Below are 18,548 nucleotides of genomic sequence, written 5' to 3'. Positions count from 1 at the left end.
GCCTATAACATCGATTACATATGGTGGTCACCAACCAGGCACTATCCATGCTCAAAATCTGATGAGACTGGTTGCATCCCGGGTGATTTGGTCATAGGGAGACGACAATTGAAGGTGAACCGGAAATGAAGTGGTACAAAGTGGAGGTTGGAGTATTTTTTAAAAGCTGAACAACATAACGAATTCAAAGCTTTATTAGTTTCCATCATACACAAGTTCATCACAAGCACAAAACAAACATAGGAGCCAATTCATATAAACATGAAAGTAACAATAACATCCAAAATGCTGCCAATGTATAATAGCGTGCAAAGAAGCATAAATTAATGCATGTTTAGAAGGAATGGAGGGCATCGGTTACTGACACAATTTAAACTGTTAAAAGTGTGTTTGGACAGGACACGTTGCTACAAGGGATGATGGCCGTTGGTCAAGAAAAATGACGGAGTGGCAGCTAAGGAACGGAACGCATCTGACCTGACGGCACTGGAAATACCCTTTTAGTTATGCATTGCTCTTCTAGGAACACGACAAGCCACAGACGTTTGCCATTTCGTTGAGATATCAATTTGTGGCCGGGTCGCTTCTGAAAAATAGCAATATGTCTCAGTGGGCCTTAGCTGGTAAAATTAAAAGTAAATGGCACTGGTGCATGGCAGTAAACCAGCACCATGGAGGCAAGGCTGGTGGATGTATACAATAAAAAGTGGATTTATATATTTTAGTTACCTCCTATAACTTCCGGTGTCACACCACCAGACTGCCCGCGTTTGACGAGCGCCCACGAATCGACGAGAAAACCGCCGTCGAGCAAGTCAGCACCAGTGGGACGTCACATCACGAGGACCTGCTTTTCCGAAGCGAATGGTTTTGCCGCCGCTTCCAGTGCTGCTCGGAAATCCCGGAACGGAACCTCAGCACACGCCGGGGCGGTCAGCTTCCCCGAGCGAGCCAGGCTGCACAGCTCGGTCAGCATTCGCTTGTAAGCCGAGCCATCTGACCACACGCATAAGCATCATCACCACCCGCCTCTTAACCTTTTCCCGTTTCGAGACGTCTGCAAGTTTGCAGGGTGGGTGTCCCGTTCACCACTGAATCTCGGTATGCGCAAGCGGTTAGCATTAATTTTATTTAGAGAGGCGTAGCGCTGCTGTTATTAAAGACATTGTACTCGCCGCAGAGAACCAAAGTGACACGGTCAGCGTGCTCTATGATAGCTGGCACCAAACTCTGCCACACGCCCTCCCGCATGGCCTTTTACTTCCGTTCCGATGACGTTCGTGTACGTCATCAGTTTTTCTTGCAATTTCAAACACATACGTCATCGAAATGGGAAGGGTTAATATTGCACATACCATTCAATCACAGCATATGCTCAAAACAGCGTTGGCAGATATTTTTTTTTTGGTGGGGGGTGCTCTAATGGTCTTCATGGAAATAACAGGATTTACTAATAAAACAAATATATCAGAGCACAGCACCCCTGAATTTATTCCGGTATTTCTCGCACACACTGCGCTGTCTCTTTAAAACACAATCTATCATTGCTATGCTCAGATATTTATTGTACGTATGTTGAACCACTTTCACACTGTACATAGCCAACCGTGCTAATTTGGTTAGCATGCTCGATTCACAACTGGAAGAGGTTGGGGGTTGACTCCAGCAATCAATCATCCAGGGTCTATCGAGAAACTACTTTATGAGACGTTAGCAATGGTCGTCTCTAGGAATGGAATGGTTCCCCACCATGGGGATCATGGAATTTCCACCACCGACTCAGCAGTGTCAGTGAAAAACAACACTGACCCAGTGCATGCAAAGCACAGTATGAGTTCCCACGATGGCTTGTGGTCTAAACGTATTCAATGTTGCTCTGCGTGTCTGGACACAAACGTAACTCGAGACTGATATAAAACATTAACTAAATTTGATCAATAGTCTATGGTGACTCTTCTATTTGACTCCATTTTACGACGAGCTTTTTATGGTTTTGCAAGTTTAAAGAAATTATTTAACTATGAGAAAACTAGTGGCAGGAGAATCTCCATCCATAGAGGAGATAAAGACCAGCAATAGGTTACAGCCCCTCCTGGGTAAAGGCCTTCCTACGTAGTGCCGGTTATGGGGGTTGTTTCACCCTACTTAACCACGCTGGTCAGTGCAGGTTGATAAAAGAGCATGCCCATGACTGGTTCAAACATCACTTGCCACTGGTATTAGCCGTGGTAAGAAATTTAACTCGGGTTGTTGGATTTTATAGCAGTGTGTGGGACCATACTGTCCACAGCAGACATAGCACCCAAAACTCCCAATGATGAATGTGCAAAGTACCACTGCCTGTTCTTGTGGTTGGGAATTTCACACACAAACACACAATGTTCATGGTCAACGGTGACTACCAAGCGAGATAGAACTGTGACAACATGCCCAGCCTCACCGCCACCCAAGGATTAAAGTGGCTTGTGTGTCAACTTTTGGCACGCGTACGGTAATAACGCGACGCCACCCTCGGATCACCTTCCTCTCATTCGCCTCACCATGAGAATGATGCCTCTTCCATCGAGTCACCGAGAACCCCACAATCTTGATGTCATTGAAGATGAGCGCGCTCTGTAGACCAAAACAACAAAAGAAAACGGGAGTTACAGAGGAACTTCTTCTATCTGCAGTGAGGTCAGAGGAAGCCCCTTCAGAGTTACTCAACAGGAGTTGTCATCCTCTTTGCAAATTCAATCCCTCATATCCTTGATAATGTGAAGAGCTAAGATGTATTTGCCAGTCAGCTCCTCTTATTTGTGAAAATTCACAAAAGGCTACGTACGTATATTGAACTTCTTTCGCACCGTACGTAGCCAACCATTCTAATCAGAGGTGCGGAGTAATATGTAATACAAATTCTAGATTTGAAGCTTTCGTGACTGCAAAGATTCATATTCTTAGGTTTTTTCGGTAAAGTCACGTAGGTAAAACATTAAAATTAATAAAAGTAAAATAAAATAAAAATCACGACGTTTATTAATTTTAATGTTTTACCTACGTGACTTTACCGAAAAAACCTAAGAATATGTAATACAAAATCGGAGGTAATATGTAGAAGTGGTGCGGTTTCGTGTAGCGGTGTGGTAGTGTAATATTCTCTACACCCCATGTGGTCTTGAGTGAGGGTGTGCTATAGGAAAGCACGATTCTAGTTATCAGTGGTGGGGTGGTATGGTCAGAAACATTTTTTGTTGTAATACGAAGTTGAATATACAGTTGGTTAGCCTGTGATGTATAGGAATGTAGTTCATGCAATTTGCTATGTACAGGTATCCCTCGATTTACGAAAAGGATGCGTTCTTTAAAAAACGCACGTAAAAGGAATGTTCGTCCATCACAATAGCTTTTCCCATTCATTTAATACAAAAAATTAGGGATGTGTTTTGGACAGTCATTCATTCCTACTCGACTCCCAACCTAAAACCATACACCTATGTCACTTTTCACGAACCAAAAATAATAATGAACATAAATATTAAAACGGTGGAACAATAATGAATTTCAAACTAAAAAAATTAACCTTTTCAGGCAACTCGCCAAAAGATCTGCATGCTGGAATGGCTGGAAAGGTGATGTGGAGGTGTTACTGTTACACTGAGGGGATACCGTGACCCCAGGGTGCTTCTTGTTTAGATGACGTCATAGTGCATGCCGTGTGAAATTTCGTTCCCGCGGATATTCGATTTCATTGATCAACAAGTGTTTGTAATTTGTCAATTGCATTAACGCAAAATTTCGTAAACCGAACGTTCGTAAATCGAGGGGATACCTGTACTTTATACTGGTAGGAACCTCCTGGTTACACCAGCCCACAGGGGATTATTGTGTCCGTCCGTCCGTCGTGCAGGGAGGGGCTGGGTGGGGAGGGTGGGGCTGGGTGGGAAGGGGAGGGGCTGGGTGGGGAGGGTGGGGCTGGGTGGGGAGGGGCTGGTCACCCCGTGGTGCCCTTATACAACTCAACATTTAACCTACTCAGGCCGGCTTGTGCCCACCCTCACAGTCGGGTATATTTGCCGCCGTTGAACCCTGGCCATTGACCGAGCAACCCAACGATCCTACCAGCTCCCTCCGCAGGAAAGTATTAAACTAACACGGTTTAGTGTTAGGTCGAGCAGGACAGTGACACAGGGTTACTGTGGCATTACTGCTGCTTTCGCGATAGGCCCGGCCACCTAGCCCACGGCGCTGTACTCTTCTCCTGCACGCTACTTGCGGCCTGGGGCCCCAGCTCTCAATCATCGCAGGCACCACTGGGAGATTGACGAGGACAGACGAAGCGCCCGCACGCAACCAACACCGCCAGGACCATCATTGCTTATCGATGGTGCAAGGAAATGAGACAGAAATGTAACCACATCAGCAGTGGCAATCTTATCGGGAGTCTAGGGGGTTGATTCCCTCGTAATAATCATTATTTTCCAGGAAAGTGATGTTGATTTGAACTTTTTCAGGAGGGTCCTGCATTCACTTTTATTTTTAAGATGTTTTCAGTCAATTGATAAGTGTTTATACAAGTGGGAGGAAACTGGAACACCCAGAAAAAAAAAACGTGCACAAGGGGGCGACACCCGTATCTCCATACTGATGGACGTGCTGTAATGCTTTCTCCTGAACGCAAACATCATGTTTGCGTTCCGCCAATCCTCGCCTACTAGTGTTGGATTACAGGCATGCATAGCCATCACCACCAAGCTATTATGAACGCTAATGATCTCCCAATGTGCCCCCCCATTGAGAGGTAGCTACTTGGGATGGCTGGGGAGGCATTCAAGTTAACTACTATTTGAACTATTTTTATTTTACCACTGAGCTATATAGCTCTTATTCGGAAGCGATTTGTCCACAAATGATTGCTCAACGAAGTGGCTTATCATGTGGACGTTTATAGCAGCCAAATAGTCTAAAACGTGTGTTTCTAAAGTTCAACAAGTCATCATTGCCAGTGTGCAGCCGATGCCACCACACCTTGCCATTCGCTTCCATGATGTATTCTTACACGCATAATCGGAGGAATGACACGTCATCACAAGGAGATACTTTTTGCCACTCGCTTCACCGAGATTGTCATTCGATTCCTCGATAAAATGACTCAGCGATCACGTCAAAATTGACTAGTAATTCTACCGAAAAAGGTCAAGAGGTCATCATCATAGCCAGTGCCGCTGATGCCACCACACCTCGCCATTACTACCTTCCTTCTGCTAGACCTCTCAGCTTTTATACAGTCAAACACATGATCTACAAGGTGTGCTTTCACGTATGCATGTTGATCTTCTTTCGCACTAGGTAGCCAGCCGTGTTATTCAGAGGTGCGCATCTCATGTAATCTTACATAGAGAGTGCATATGGGTGCCACCCTCATGTTAGGTGGTAGGTACTCCCCATTGATTGTGTCCGTCAACTGCCACTGAGTTTGTCTACTAGGACTTGGCCAAGCTGCATGCAAGAATGCTGCTGGTGATACGCGAGGGCGGTGCTCTTGCCGTGGGGATGATGACGGGCTGCATCGACATTCCGCCGTAGGTCACCATAGTTCCGTGCCGCCTGTGGGTTCAAATAGCACAGTTGGGGGGTCGAATATATGTCTACCGATCAGACTTAAGCTGGGTTTACGCACGGTTAGTGAACGGCACGTGCCTTACGTTACGTAAAACAAGTTTGCACCACTGCAGTAGGGCTTCGAAACATGTTGGGATCCCGTGGTAGACCACGTGGTGTCTATATCCTCTCTAGCCTGGGCCTAGTTTAGGCCTACGCTCGGCCCAAACTGAAACACACATGACGTCACTTTCATTTCAAGGTCCCCCACAGAGATTATAAACATATTTTACGTAAATGTTATGAAGCTGCAACAACACACACACACATTTATTTCTGAGCAATACGTCAAATTATCACGATTAATTACAATATAATTATAGGTCACACAAATGTTTGAACAGTTTGACTCATTAAAAATACGAACATTGCCTATAAATTGACTAGGCCCAGGCCTCAAACACCTTCTATTCCCCTACAAGCTTCCAATGAACTCAAAAGTTTGACATTGACAACGTCCAAGGAATTATTTTATTTCCTTGTGTCCTCAACTTGTTATGATCATACAGCCATGGAAATGCCCTCTTTTCTGCTATTAATCTCTCGCCGCATTCCACGAGTGACATTTAATCTATGACGGCTGATTGAAATCTGGCAAAGTCGCCCCCTTTGTGCCACTCCAACCCTGACTGGCTGCTGCTTCATGTAGCAATCAGTAAAGTTCGAGTGAGTGAACTTTGCTACGCATCAACATTGACGACGATTCCTATTATATTGAGAACAATCGTTCAACATCTTTTCAGAAGAGTAATTCTAACTCTGAACATTACCTGCTGGCTTAGCATTCACGAACGTATAAGCTGATTGGAATGACAGAACTGATGCAAACGCTTTCATTGGACGCAAATAAATGTCTGAATGTAAAAACGTTCACAGTTATTGTATAAAAAAAATAGTGAACTCGTTCGGAGCCATCTGCACTCACTCGAGGTTGCGAAGGAGTTCCGTGGCACTCTTTCCTCCCACGCAGTTCAACGCCAGTCGTGGTTTGCAGAGCTTCTGCTCGGAAACAAAAATCAGCATGAGTGTCTTTTGTAAAGTGAATACAACCGACGATTAACACAATTGCGTATGTTTACGAGCAGGGCACACGAGTGGGAGCATAGTGCAGTACAAGGGATTTGTTGTCTGCACTCCTGCCTCTGCTGCCCATGTTGCCGTGTCAGTCTACACGCATAACACCTGTGTTTATGCATGCGTGGGGAGGCCCTCATCCAGCAGCAGATTGACAAAGAGGGATGTAGCAACTCAAAAAGAAGGCCCACCACCATCTTCTGAATGCAACTATGGAAGAGCATTAAACGCTGGTCCAACAGTAATAATACAAACAAAAATGAAACACATCTACTTGCTATGCGCCACGGTGGCGAGATGTTAACTACTTCGCCTGGTATTCAGGAGGTTGTGAGTTCTATCCCGACCCTGATCCCTGTATATTTGAAGTATGCACGTTTTCCCCGTGGTCGTGTAGAATTTTCTCTGGGTCCTCCGGTTTTTCCCTCCACATTTACAATCAACATGCTTTTAAAGTATTTGATATAAATGTCCACGTGATAAGCCGCTTTGTTGAGCTATAATTTGTAGCCAGGTGAAAAAGAGCTGTATAGCTCAATGGGCATTACCCGGTAAAAGAAAAAAAATTGTTAAGTTTAGTTTATGCAGGAAGGCCCATGCGTGTGACCCAGAGCTGTGGACTGGTGGACAGTGCAGATTTATGAAACTTCCCAACCTGCTGGGTCGTAAGGTGGCCAGGCGATGAAAGTACAGCAAGTATATTCATTAACCCATCTGCACACACCTATGAGTATTATTCCCTTGTGTGCATTGGTTTTCTCAGCTTCCACAGGTGAAGGACTGTTGTTATTTCTTTTGCTGGGATGGTGGGAAAGCACACTATTCATCTGTGCAAACTGCATTAACAAAAGCACTTGGCCCCGCCAACTGCGTCTAAATTTTATCCTAGACCATAGCCGAGTTCGAAGAAAAACTGGTGAAGGCGCTTAATGTAAACGTTTGTAAATGTTTCGAGTGACTGTTTGAATGTTTCATGACTGCCTCAGCCAGTTTGTTAACACTTGATCATATTCTATGTACATTTCTCCATTACCTCGACTTGTCTAATGTAGTCACTTCCTCTCGTAAAGTTTATAAAAAATGTAATAGTATTTTTATTTTAAGTGCAAGGTTACCTTTTAGCTTTGCCTCATGCATGTTGTAATATCTTGATTTATCGTCAAATTTAGTCTCCGTTCGATGCATTTAAATGCTTTAAATTAATTGTGCTCCTCAGCTGTTCCTGATGTGAACCAGGCCGCCCTTGCGAGAGAGGCGATGCTGCTTCACGTGTCTCCATGGGTTTATTTAATCTCCAGGTTAAATAAAGGATACCAAATTCCACATTCCAAAAAACATATTCGGTGATGCTGTATTGGCGTTTATCCACGACCGCAAATAATAATAAAAAATTTAAATCACATTTATCAATAAAACTGTGGTCTAAAAAGGAAAAATATATAATAGTCACCATTTCGGGCAATAGCCCTTCTTAATAGCAAACAGAGAGGCCGGAGAAGGTGAATCAGCATTGGAGACCACTTTTTTGTCTCAATTCTCATCAAGCCCCATGGTGTAACGTACAGTCTCCAAACCTTCACCATTATATCTCTCTGGACTCTATAATGTTGTGCTATGAATAAGGGTCGTTGCCCGAAACATTGACTATTATAGATTTTTTCCATTTGAAGGCCACGGTGTTATTGGCGAACGTTTTGAACCAAACAACAGCACCTTCAGCACCTCCCTGACGTCTGGCCTTCGAAGCTCCACCTCACTGAACACAAAGTCTCCGCCCAGGGCCTTCAGCTTTGCCACCAGCTTGGGCAGCTCCGGCCTGAAACAACAAACACAGCACACAGATTTCGGTCAAAATTGGACTTTCAAATAACTTCGGGAGGGGGGGACACGTTAACACGTGCCTCAGCGTTGTCCAACGATAATAATAAAGATAGCTATGGCTCACCCTTACGACGCTTGTGCGAAATCTGTGCCTGCTCTCTTCTCACTAGCACAGTGATGCCGGGTCGGAGTTCCAAAGCAGCAACAGTGGAGTTCGATTGCTCACGGCGATGGATAAATATATTGTTCCCGGGCCATTTAGAAGTGGCAGGCCTAATGTGGCCACGAGCTGTATGACATGAAGTCACGGGCTATATCAAACCAGCAGGCCACAGGTTCCCCAGCCCTGGGTGACATGAGTTCAAATCTTGGTTATAGGTTGACTCAATCCATCATCCCACACCTTCGATTAGCACGGTTGGCTACATACGGAGCGAAAGAGGTCAACATACAGTGAGGGAAAAAAGTATTTGATCCCCTGCTGATTTTGTACGTTTGCCCACTGACAAAGAAATTATCAGTCTATAATTTTAATGGTAGGTTTATTTGAACAGTGAGAGGCAGAATAACAACAACAAAATCCAGAAAAACGCATGTCAAAAATGTTATAAATTGATTTGCATTGTAATGAGGGAAATAAGTATTTGACCCCTCTGCAAAACATGACTTAGTACTTGGTGGCAAAACCCTTGTTGGCAATCACAGAGGTCAGACGTTTCTTGTAGTTGGCCACCAGGTTTGCACACATCTCAGGAGGGATTTTGTCCCACTCCTCTTTGCAGATCTTCTCCAACTCATTAAGGTTTCGAGGCTGACATTTGGCAACTCGAACCTTCAGCTCCCTCCACAGATTTTCTATGGCATTAAGGTCTGGAGACTGGCTAGGCCACTCCAGGACCTTAATGTGTTTCTTCTTGAGCCACTCCTTTGTACATACACGCATACACCGAATGTAAAAACCAGTCTAGAGTTTCTTTGGTTGTGAAGCAATGCTGCTAAAATTATACACTCCCAGAAGGCCATGTGGCTGATGGGATGCGTAAGAAATAATACAAATATTTTACGTGGAGAGAAGGAAATGTGAATATGTTTTCATGATAACAACAATAAAATTAATACAAACTTTAATATTAATAATATTGGTCATGAGAGTCTAACATCTTAAGGTGAAAATGTATTGTGTGCGTATATATTGTTATTTTTAACCACGGACCGTTTCATGCCAAGTACGAATAGATTTCGGTCGACGATTAAGACGGGCCTAAAACACTGCTGTAATGGTGGGCGGACAGTGCCAACATTGCACTGTGTGCGGAGGACACGGGCGTGCGTGGGTACCTGTCTCGGATGATGTTGATGCTCACGAGCCCCAGGGACGCCGCGATCTGGATGACGGCCTGGCCCACTGCGCTGTTCGCTCCGTTCTGTATGACCGTGTCACCTGCGTGGAGTGCCAGATCGACAAGCAGTCAAAACCAAGCAGGAGGATTTCTTCACAACTCCGTCTGTCTTCCTGATGATGCTGGTTGTAATTGCTGACGAAACGGCGTACTCAAATTGTAAATGTTGTGGGTTTACTCTCCAACACACAAGCGGTGTGCTGAACTGGTAACTAATTGGCACGTTTTGTTTACGTGGCAAACCTTACTAATTAGCTGTGTCGGGTGGTGGCGGGTTAAATGGCACATTCATATTTAGGCGATCCACCCCAAAAAACCTTTATGAATAATATTGGTCACGAAAGCATACGTGTTCAACTAACGACAAACTAAATGCACTGCAGTGCCAAACACGAATACGGTCCACAAATAGAATCCCTTGAATCGTGATGATTCGTCGAATCGTAGAAGGGGCGGGGAGAGGTGGGGGTTAAAATCCTTGCAATCACGAGCGGGCGCGTGGCTTGTGTGGCCAAAGTATGGCAGACATGGCAGTGCCGGCCTTGCCTGGGCTCAGCATCGTAAAGTCGTGGAGCATGCGGTAGGCGCTCGCCGGGTTCATGCCGATGGTGGCGGCGCTCAGCAGGGGCAGCTCGGGCGGCACGCGCAGGAGGGCGGCCTCCGGGCACACGGCCCTCGTCCTCCATGTGCCTTTGACGAGCGTCACCGCCACGGACGCACGGACAGGACGGAAAAGCCAGTGGCACCCACTTGTCGATCAAATAAACCCTCGACGTTCTGACGACCATGATGGCGGCACTTCAGCATTGGGTTTTTGCCATTTGTATGTATGTTGAACTTCTTTCACACCGTACGTAGCCGGCCGTACTAATTGGATGTGCGCAAAATCCACACGACGACAGGGAGAACATGCAAACTCCAAATATATAAGCGTCGGGGTCGGGATCGAACCCACGATTTAACTACCAGGTGAGGGAGTGAACATCTCGCCACCTTGCCCCCCAAATGTTATCCCGATTGTGATATTGTTGTCGTGCCATGAGACAAAGAATCCATTCGTAACTCTCGCAGAGCACTGCGCCAATTTGTGTTAGAGAACGGCCTGTGGAAGTGGATACCACAGAACTACCTGAGATGCCATAAAATGACCTCCGATCCACACAGTAGGGGAAAATACTTGCCACCCACCCTGCCACTGATAGATATATTTGTTTGGTTATAACAGGACAAATTGTGGACCTACTGGCACCAGCAGACAACAGGATTTTGCAGATGGATCTACTCTAAATGTTACGTGAAAACTAATTAATTTACCATGAGGGACATGTATTTGCCAGATATGTACGGCTCTTTGTCGAGCCACTGCTGGATGAGGGTTTCCCCACAGCATGTTGGCTGGGTTGTGAGGGATACATAAATATGGGGGCATAGAAATACAGCACGATAGATTATGCTGCACTACTCTCTTTTGCCCACCACGTAGCCCCACATCAGCCTATAACAAGCTGTCATGCATGGGTGGTCATGCAGTTAAGCACTATCCAGGCTCAACCTTCTTAGCTTTAGGGATCCGACATCGGGCACAATATGGGTTATTTGGTAACAGGCGGCACTAAAAACTGAGCTTAAACAACGAATGGAGTGAATGTTCCCTGTTGAATTTCATCACGCGTACCACTAACAAACCAGTTCAATTTTCTCTCGTATTTATTATGAGCATGGCCGTGTCTGTTATTTCATTGGTGCCGCAAATCGTGCGGTGAAATGACGCCCAGTCGACTCGTACTCACCGAAGCCAGAGTCAGATGGCAGGACCCAGTCGCCCAGTTTTAGGGTCGTGACCTTTGACCCAACTTCCTCCACCTGCCCCACACCCTCATTCCCCCCCACTGCAGGTAGGGGCGGCTGTACCACGTATTTACCTGTCCGATACAAACGCACCACAACAAGCCTTTCTTAAACTTACTGAAACACACAGTAAAACTCATGGCTAGAGTGACATCAACCACAGTGAAAGATTACTCATCTGATTATCAAGTTAATTTCCAATTGTGTGTCAATTCATTGATGGACGAAGGCCTGCTAACACCATGTTAGTCGTCAGGTTGTTTGACCATACTTCACCACACTGGTCATGGCCGGGAATCAAATGCAAGTCACTGAGATTATGGTGTAGTGCGCTAACCACTGTGCCACTGCTCCATCCCACGAATGAATAGATAACTGATTTAAAATCGTTAAAAGAAAAATCAGATGTCATTTTATACTTTTGTAATGTAGCTCTCAGAGACACCGTCTTATCTTCTGTATATTTATTATGAATAAAGTCAACTGACAACTCAACGAGTAACTGCGAGTGACACTGGCGAGTGACTCTGTACACTGGGGTAGTTAGACAACTGTATTCAGAGACAACATAGCTTCTAGTCTCAAGACAACTCGCAGACGATGGAGACGACCCGTTTCCAGCTCTTGCCGGCTCTTAAGCCTCGCCCAGTCCGGCCACACCCCTATTTTCGAATCATCCACGCCGCACCTGCTCTTGTCAATCACCGCCATAATTACACTTCCCCCGCCATTGGATCCCGTGCTGCCCCTCACGTGACCCTGTCAACGTTTGTCTCATCAATCACCATTAGCACGTCCATTAGTAACCATGGTCCCGGGGAACTATACTGTCCCACTATCGCTCCGCACTGTCTTTACACTTTTAAGCAAAGTGTAAAAAAATTCATATACAGATAAATGGCGCACCAAACATCCAGCTGATTGATGCCTTTGCAGAGTGCTCGACTCTTTGCGTGTTAAAATTGTTATCGAGTTGACCTATCGTGTTGCTCAAATGTGAAGGGAAAAACTGGAGGACCCAGAGAAGAACCCACACGACCACGCGCAGAATATGCAAACTCCTAATATACATGCATCGTCAGGGTCAGGATCAAACCCACAAACCCACGACAAGTCTGCGCTTTGCTCCTGGAAGTCACGTTTTGCGTAACGCGGGACTTTGTCGACTGCTCTAGCAGCAGCAGCCGCCGCCGCTGCCGCTGCTCACCCTGCACCATGTTGATGTCGCCCGGGTTGATGGGAGCCGCGAGCATCCGAACCCGTACCTCTCCCTCGCCGACCGGGGGCAGCGTCCGCTCCTCTAACCTGGCACAAGCGAACACAGCGGGCAGCGTGAGGACAGGACATGTAGGGTGGCCAGGTGATGCACGGGCGACTCATAAGGGGAATGTCGGAGCACTGCTGAGACCCTGGGTATGAATCTGGAGATTTAGCTGCCCGCGGTGGCGAGATGTTAACTCCCTCGCCTGGTATGCACGAGGTTGTGGGTTCGATCTCGATCCTGACACCTGTATACTTGGAGTTTGCGTGTTCTCTCTCAATGTGGTCATATGGATTTTTTTCCGGTTTCCTTCGGTTTTTCCCCCCATATTTAATAAATATTTGCTTAAGAGTATTCGGCTCCTATACATTTCCACATGATAAGCCACTTCATTGGGCTATCATTTGTGGCCAGGTCACTTCTGAAAAAGAGCTATATAGCTCAGTGGGCCTTACCTGATCAAATAAAAACCGTATCGTTTAGTTATCTACCCGCTGGATCAAACAAATAGCCAAGATCTATCCACTACCGAATTAAGGTCCCCCCAAAGCCATTGGAATTGCTCACGGTCTCGCGATGCAACAAACCATCGAGCTCCTACACACAAGCCAATGTCACAGCTCAATCGAACGGTGGCTGTCCTCTCAAGCGGCGATGAGACGCAACGAGACGGACCGAGAGTCAATCTGAAGGGCCATACCGGAGCACGTGCTGTGGCTCCCCGTGAGTGGCGTAGACCAGGCAGGAGGCCGTGCAGGCCCCACGGGGGTGGCCGCTCGGACAGAGCGGCCCCGGGGCACGAGGGGCAGCCTGCCTCACCCATAGGCGGATGGCTCCACCTAGCAAGGGTGCCAACACACGCACGTGGGTTACACGCACATACAGTCCAGGTCATTTACGTGGTCATTTTAAGTGGGCAGCAGATGGCAGCGCAGCACAATCCGTAATTGTGCTGTACTTAAGTACAGCAGTCCATTACAAGAAACACATTCCTGCGGAGGGAGCTGGTAGGAACGTTGGGTTGCTCGGTCAATGGCCAGGGTCAACGGCGGCGTGGTGTATTCCGCAAATATGGCCGACTGTGAGGGCGGGCACAAGCCGGTGTGAGTAGGTTAAACGTTGAGTTTTATAAGGGCACCATGGAGTGATCAGCCCCTCCCCACCCAGCCCCACCCCTCCCACCCCCCACCCAGCCTCCCCACCCAGCCCCTCCCCACCATCTTCTCCCCACCCAGCCCCTCCCCACCCTCCCCTCTCCACCCAGCCCCACCCCTCCCATTTTTGGATGCACGACGGACGGACACAATAATCCCCTGTGGGCTGGTGAAACCAGGTGGTTCCGACCAGTATAACTACCGTGGTAGTGTATTGTTGTTTGTGTGTAAAACTTATTTCGCACCATACATAGCGAACCGCGCAAATCGGAGCTGCAGAGGAAGGACAACAAACTAAACACAAAAATATATTCGAAAGAAATTAGTTCCCAATGGAGTACAGTGTATAGTAGTGTAGTGTATAGTAGTGTAGTGTATAATAGTGTAGTATTTCGCAGTGTAGTATGTAGCAGTGTCGTGTATAGTGTACTGGATAGTAGTGGTGTGTTTAAGTTTGTATGTTGAACTTCTTTCTCACTGTACGTAGCCAACCGTGTTAATCGTGAAGTATGGTCAAATCACCTCCAGTAGTAGATTGACAATAGACATGTAAACGGAACAACTATGTTGGGGGAGCAGTGGTTCGGTGGTTTGCACACTGCTCTGTGAACGTGGGGGTTATTTGACCACTGCTTGTCAATGTGGGCTGGAGAACACGGGGAGCATAGACATCGCATTGTACTATAGTACAACAAGTGTATTGTTTCTGCACTCCCCTCTGCTGTTCACCACATAGACCCGCAAGCCTAGACCACCTAAGTTGGCATTGGTTGGGTCACCTGTCTAATCAATATGCATGCTCAAGCATACTTGGGCGTATGGAATTCCAAAACATTTGGACGCATTCCAGGCAGTGCTGCCAACGATGCAATTGTGTTGCTAGTTCAGAAACGTTTTGAGTTTTCTTAGCAATAAACAAAGAAAGTGTTCTCACGACAAATCTAGTAACGTTTACTGTGTGAACAACCGTGATAAAGAAGTCCAATTGTCAACACCACCAAGCTCCATGGGCACATAGCCCCGTAGGTCCACTGCACATTTCGTCATTTGTTTCCACTTTCCTCTGTCTTGTGCCAATATGGTCAAAGTAGTGCGCATCTTTCTGGCAATAATCTCGAATGTCAAGCCGTTCTCTGTTAGGTCTCCCTGTATTTCCGGTTCCTTCCATTTAATGCATTGAGGTGGTCTCACCTGTACAATAAATATGCAGGCACAAATCTGCCTGGGCTTCTGGGATTGTAAACATCATAATGACGACGATTCATTGTGGGGGCCACGTGGGGGCGCTGTTGTGGGTGGCGGAAGTCGCAGGTCACCCTCACGCGCAGCTCCGGATATTTTGATTTACACCGAAGTCATCCTTGAGTTATATACGCGATGTGAAAGAGATACACAGAATCAGAATGTACATTTTACACTGGAGGAATCCGATGAGCTGTAAAGCTCTTTTATCACATGTCCAGTAGAGGCTCCACCTTGTAACTGACATATCGGTGAGCCGTGTGTAACGCGTGGCACACGGGTAAGGCACATGAAGCAAGCTGGTGCAATGGATGGAGCGGTGGCGCAGTGGTGAGCGCACTTCGCAATGAATCCGGTCACCAAGATTTCGGTTTGCACCAGGGCCAACATCTGTGGCGAGTGATACGTATCAGTCCCTTATCAGTGCCCTACCTTATTACAGACCAATTCAAACCTTATTGGTCACCCCGTACCCTTACCAATCTCAACGTTCATCCTACAAAGTCCCATCACACGGGAGAAACACAAATAGACAAAACGTTTGTTGCCCGGATTGAAACGGGTTGGACTTCGTATGAACCTGAAAACTCAATTTCCCTGTACAAGAACACGAGTAAACCCCAAAAAAACCTGTATTATGGATAGACCGTATGGGTTGACAGGTATGGTGATATCCGAACCCGCATTCACTAACCCGCACCGACCGACCGCCCACCCCATGCACTGCAAGAACAACCACGAACCACCAACCCCTGTCCGCACTCAGCACCACTGTGGACACATGCAACTCACGGAGCGCCATGCGGAACACGCGTGTTGCCACGAGGGAGCGTTCGCGCACTACAACTCCACCCACATTCGTCACATACGGGGTGCGTTCATGAACTGCAACGCGCGAGGTTGGAGCGGTGTTGTCACCATAATGGCATCATAAATACATGAAAACGATTATTAAAATGTAAATTTGTAACGAGCCGCCCGGCAAAAGTTATTCTCTGACTCTCGTAGATAGAGAACGACTCAGAGGCAGAATGGGAATATTTATTTATTCCTGGAGGAATCCCGATGAGCTATAAAGCTCGTTATTCACAGATTTCCAGTAGGGTCACGGGTTCAAAACGTAACAAAAATACAAAAACACGACAGTAGTGCAAAGTATATCAAAGGTAAACAAATCACCTTCAAAATATGCAAATAAAACTTTGTTTTACTTAGTAGGTAAAACCCACTGAGCTATTAGCTTATGTAAGAGTAATGTATTTATACATTTCAACCACAAAGAGTTATAATCAGTTAGACTCCTCTTGAAAAAAAACCTTTTAGAAACTGAGGCAGATACTCAAGAAACTTAAAGGGAACACCAAGGAACGGAAACACTAACATTTTATTCTTACACAGGAAGTCTACTTTTCTTGGTTCTTTCGGTAAAGTCACGTAGAAGGGAAGTAATAAAATAATAAAAATAAAACATAATAAAATAATTCTCACGACGTTTCGGCCACAACGCAAGCAACCGTCTTCAGGTGAAAACCAGGTCTGTCGAGGCGACAGCGAAAGAACCAAGAAGATGAATCCCTGCAGTCACGAAAGCTTTAAATAGGAAGTCTACTTTCAGATTATATTTTTATTATCATTCTAGGATAGTGATAGCACGAAACCAGACGGGAGGATTAAGTTGTGATTCAGCGGTGAAGTTCACTGTTGAGGAATTGGTTGAGGTGGGAAGTAGGGGGGGGGGGGGATAGAGGGAGATGAGGGAGGGCATTAGAGGGATGAGGAATCGGAGAGGAACGAACATGAGAAAGAAGGGGCGTCAAATGGATAGGAAAGAGAGCAAAACGGAAAGAGGATAGCGAGGGCAAGCGACGAGCAGTGGGATGCAGGGTTAGTGAGAGGCAAGAGAGATTGAGACGAGAAAGGGACAGATGGGGGTCAGAAGAGCAATGGTGAGAGGGAGAAACGGGGAGATTATGTGGGCGCCGAGATGTTAACTCCCTCGCCCAGTATACAGGAGGTCGTTGGGTTCGATCCTGACCATGACGCCTGTATATTTGAAGTTTGCGTCCAGGGGCGGTTTCTTCATTAGGGAGATTGGGCGACGCACCACCAAAGTGTGAAAGGGACTTTTTCAATCACATTCACAATCTCATTCAACCACAGAGTTACGCTAGCCGTCACTGTGCCTCTGGATATAGTCCAATCAGCGTCATGTCACGTTCTGTGGAGTAGCGCCTCTTTTTGGGCGATTTCACTCTGGCTGAGAATCGCCCAGAGTGTTCCCATAGACTTACATTCAAAGATGTTTATTTTTCGAACTGCAGGCACTGCAATGCATTCTCTATGAGTTCCGGGAGGGCTCGCACTAACGTGCTTACGTCATCATACGTATCCTTAACTTGTGCAGCGATTGGTGGGAACAAAAATCGCTGTCGGACGGAACCCTTGTATGTCCAAAACTGTTACTTTTCAGGAAACTAAAGAAAACCTGTTTTTTCCCCAAAATAATTTCCAAGCTCTTTTAATGCTTTTCATTGGTTAAATATTTGTAAAAAATATGGAGATATAAAATATGGATTCTGCCTGATACATTGTTGCTGTCGGGATGGAAACCTTGTATCTCCATATTTATATTATAATAAATACATTTATTTTATAACTAAAATAAATGTATTTATTTTGTCAGGTCTGCGACACAATCTTGGTCCACACCAAAGAAAGGTTCTCCTTTACCGACCACCTTGTAAGTGCCACGCTGCTACAAGGAGAGATGTTTCAACAGCATGGCCATACATTCCCTGTTGAGGCTCTGAACATCACTGTCAGGGCATACCCTATGTTAAATAAGGCGAAGCTGAAGACTGAACTCTCTCATTTATGAGAGTCCAGAATTCAAGGGCTGCTGTGGTGCACTGGCGCTGTACCATGTTTTGCTGAAGTACATGCCTCCAGGATACTTTTTTCAGAGACTGTTGCTCTGTTGAACATCCTCATAACCACTCCCATGACAACTGCTGAAGCTGAGAGGTGTTTCTCAACCTTAAAGAGAATCAAGACATTCCTGAGAAATGTAATGGGACAGGAACGTCTGATTGCACTGGCTATGCTTTC

The 18,548-nt window shown here is 46.1% G+C and overlaps 1 protein-coding gene across 1 annotated transcript; it reads right to left on the bottom strand.

Moving 5' to 3' along the window:
• Positions 1-832: 832 nt before the first annotated feature.
• On the bottom strand, positions 833-16,171 carry MECR (mitochondrial trans-2-enoyl-CoA reductase). Its single transcript, XM_078857830.1, has 11 exons — positions 16,135-16,171; positions 13,745-13,883; positions 12,991-13,088; positions 11,726-11,857; positions 10,482-10,625; positions 9,874-9,976; positions 8,428-8,530; positions 6,566-6,639; positions 5,526-5,586; positions 2,541-2,613; positions 833-996 (listed from the first exon to the last, which is right to left on the bottom strand). Exons 3-11 carry the CDS (start codon positions 13,034-13,036, stop codon positions 833-835), a joined length of 900 nt encoding a protein of 299 aa, XP_078713956.1. The 5' UTR covers positions 13,037-13,088; positions 13,745-13,883; positions 16,135-16,171.
• Between the last annotated feature and the right edge of the window lie 2,377 nt (positions 16,172-18,548).

The sequence above is a fragment of the Lampetra fluviatilis genome, chromosome 6, assembly GCF_964198595.1.
Source record: "Lampetra fluviatilis chromosome 6, kcLamFluv1.1, whole genome shotgun sequence".
Lineage (NCBI taxonomy): Eukaryota > Metazoa > Chordata > Hyperoartia > Petromyzontiformes > Petromyzontidae > Lampetra > Lampetra fluviatilis.
Note: the sequence above shows the minus strand (reverse complement) of the source record. Positions and strands in the feature narration are given on the sequence as shown.

What these genes read in the sequence shown, in the direction of transcription:
- MECR (XM_078857830.1), bottom strand. Translation starts at nt 13,036, where the DNA reads ATGCTCGCGGCTCCCATCAACCCGGGCGACATCAACATGGTGCAGG. An exon ending in CGACATCAACATGGTGCAGG is followed by an intron (nt 11,858 to 12,990) that starts GTGAGCAGCGGC and finishes TGTATCGGACAG; the next exon opens with GTAAATACGTGGTACAGCCG. An exon ending in AGCCCGTCATCATCCCCACG is followed by an intron (nt 2,614 to 5,525) that starts GCAAGAGCACCG and finishes TTTGGTCTACAG; the next exon opens with AGCGCGCTCATCTTCAATGA.